The sequence below is a fragment of the Cololabis saira genome, chromosome 12, assembly GCF_033807715.1.
Source record: "Cololabis saira isolate AMF1-May2022 chromosome 12, fColSai1.1, whole genome shotgun sequence".
Taxonomy (NCBI): domain Eukaryota; kingdom Metazoa; phylum Chordata; class Actinopteri; order Beloniformes; family Belonidae; genus Cololabis; species Cololabis saira.
This window is the reverse complement of record NC_084598.1, coordinates 8,594,018-8,596,364: the sequence shown is the minus strand read 5'-3', so window position 1 is coordinate 8,596,364 and position 2,347 is coordinate 8,594,018. Positions and strand designations below refer to the sequence as shown.

General features: G+C 52.5%; 1 protein-coding gene across 1 annotated transcript; it reads left to right on the top strand.

Annotated features, from left to right (window-relative positions):
- The first annotated feature begins 590 nt into the window (after window positions 1–590).
- Window positions 591–1,984, top strand: irx7 (iroquois homeobox 7). The gene is made up of 2 exons (XM_061734726.1): window positions 591–854; window positions 994–1,984. Exons 1-2 carry the CDS (start codon window positions 618–620, stop codon window positions 1,759–1,761), a joined length of 1,005 nt encoding a protein of 334 aa, XP_061590710.1. The 5' UTR covers window positions 591–617; the 3' UTR covers window positions 1,762–1,984.
- The last annotated feature ends 363 nt before the right edge of the window (window positions 1,985–2,347 follow it).

The following is a 2,347-nucleotide window of genomic DNA, read 5'->3' as shown; positions in this document are numbered from 1 at the left end:
GAGACTCGCAGCTTGTTGTTAACTTTGGGACATTTTTCATGGACTCTCAGCGTTTTAGTGCGAGACATGACAAGTGTTAAAGTAATCATAAAAAAAATGACATCAAAAGACCGGACAAGAAAACGAAATGATACAAAACAAATTAAATATGCAAGTTGGAAAAAAAACAGGATTGTGCGTGTGGAGACAGTTAACGAGCTGCATGGGAGAAATAGCTGTCTGGATGGCTCATAAAAGTATAGCATGCATGCAAGATTATTTGAAGGGGGTGCTTGCTTATCCGGTGGTGGACAGTATATTCACTTCTCCTAAGAAAGGCTTGCATTTGAACTCCTAGTCCTCCTCACGGCTGCGCCGGCCGGGGCGCACGGAGAGCGCAAAAAGGAACAGCGGAGGGGCGTCTTTGATGGGATTTGTTGCCAGTGAAAGCTGCAGGTCTTTTGAAGGGAGTTGTCAGTCACCAGCGGTGGGCTGCCCCCTCCTCTCACCCCTCTCCCTCCTCTCCCCACCCCCTGCACACCCAGGCCGGCGGGATGGGGGGGATATAAATCCATCCAGGAGGAGGCTGGGGCGCACACTCGGATACTCTTAGCGCGCTGGGACCCGCAGGGACAAACATGCCCGCATCGCAAACGGGATTTGGCAACTTGCTGTTGGAGAGAAGCATGGGAATGCCGGCTGGATACCCGCTCCCGGTGCTGGGCTGCCACCCCGGGGTGCAGCAGCACCACCAGGCTCAGCAGCAGCAGCAGCAGCAGCTGGCGGCCATGGCCGCCGGGCTCCCTCTCACCTACTCAGGACTACAGGGATATAGTTTTCTCCCCTATCCTCATCACAGACACATCACACACATGGTGAGTTGAGAAAACTATTCGTTAAGCTTTTGTGAGATAGTTTACCCCAACTATTACTGGAGACGGGTCTCCAAACCCATCCAGAGTGCGCACATGTTCCTGCAGCTTGATTTATTTGTTTTTTTATTTGAATTTCCAGAGCAATGCCTTCGACCTGAAGGCTGCCTCTCCGTACCACCAGGCTCTGTTGGCCCGCGGCGGGGTAGGCGGGGTGTTTTACCCCCCGTACCGCGCGGGGGCCGCCGAGGACCCCGGCAGGGTGGCCAAGGTGGCCACCAGGGAGAGCACCGGGGCTCTGAAGGCCTGGCTGCAGGAGCACCTGAAGAACCCGTACCCCACCAAGGGGGAGAAGATCATGCTGGCCATCATCACCAAGATGAGCCTCACGCAGGTCTCCACATGGTTCGCCAACGCGCGCCGGCGCCTCAAGAAGGAGAACCGGGTGAGCTGGGCGTGCAAGGGCAAGTCCGACGAGGAGGAGGACGAGGAGCAGGAGGCGGACAGCGACGAGGACGAGGGTCCGGTTCAGAAATGTGAGCTGGAGGAGCGGGGAGGAGAGGAGGGAGGAGAGGAGGTCGGGGCCGCGCAGGAGCGCACCACAGAGCGCGCAGACGCGCGTCTGGAGACTCCGCAGCTCCGCAGCAGCGGGGAAGACACGGGACTGGAGCTGGGGAAGAAAGCTGAGAGCACGGACTCACACCGGACCCCGTCGGCTTCGGAGAGCAAAGACAACGTCGTGAGTCAGAAACCCAAAATCTGGTCCCTGGCGGAGACGGCCACCTCCGACACCGCGCACAAACCCGCGGACTTGAGTAGTTTCCCCTCCCCGGGGAAGCTGTGGGCGGACTGGGCTGCACGGAACAGACTCTTCCTCCCCTCTTATTATACCTCTCACGAAATAGTCTGAGTTAGACACAAATGAAAGACTTTTTTCTCATATTTTGCACTTTATATCTTCCAACCTGATGGGGCTTCCTGGAGTTTCAGGGAACTGCAAATCTGTTGCGACACACCAAAGAAGCATTGTGTTATTGTAAATAAATGCAGATGTATTTTTCCACCAGTATGATGTAAATTATGTTTCCTTTTTTCTTTCCAAGAAGAAGTATTTTGGTAAAATAAATTTTGGCTTTCCAGCAAAATTTGCTCTGTATTGGACTTTATAGCTCACACACGTTGCGACGAAGAAAATAAGTTAGTGTCCAAGTGGCCAGGCTATATAACATAATAATACATGTCTGTTAACATTGCATTACAGTCATTCATTCATTTACACATAAAACATATTTTAAAAAGCATCGCAACAGGTTCAGTGTTGCTGTCACTGTGTAATCTAAACTAGAAGCTCTAGTGTCAATGTTCGGCTAGTCTAGTGTGTGAATCCAAACTCAGGTCACAGCTTCTCTCCTGCAGAAGAGTCTTATTTCTCAGAGATGTATACCTGGGTCCATTCGTGTTGGCCTTGCAGAAAGCTTGCCAGAAACTCTATGGTC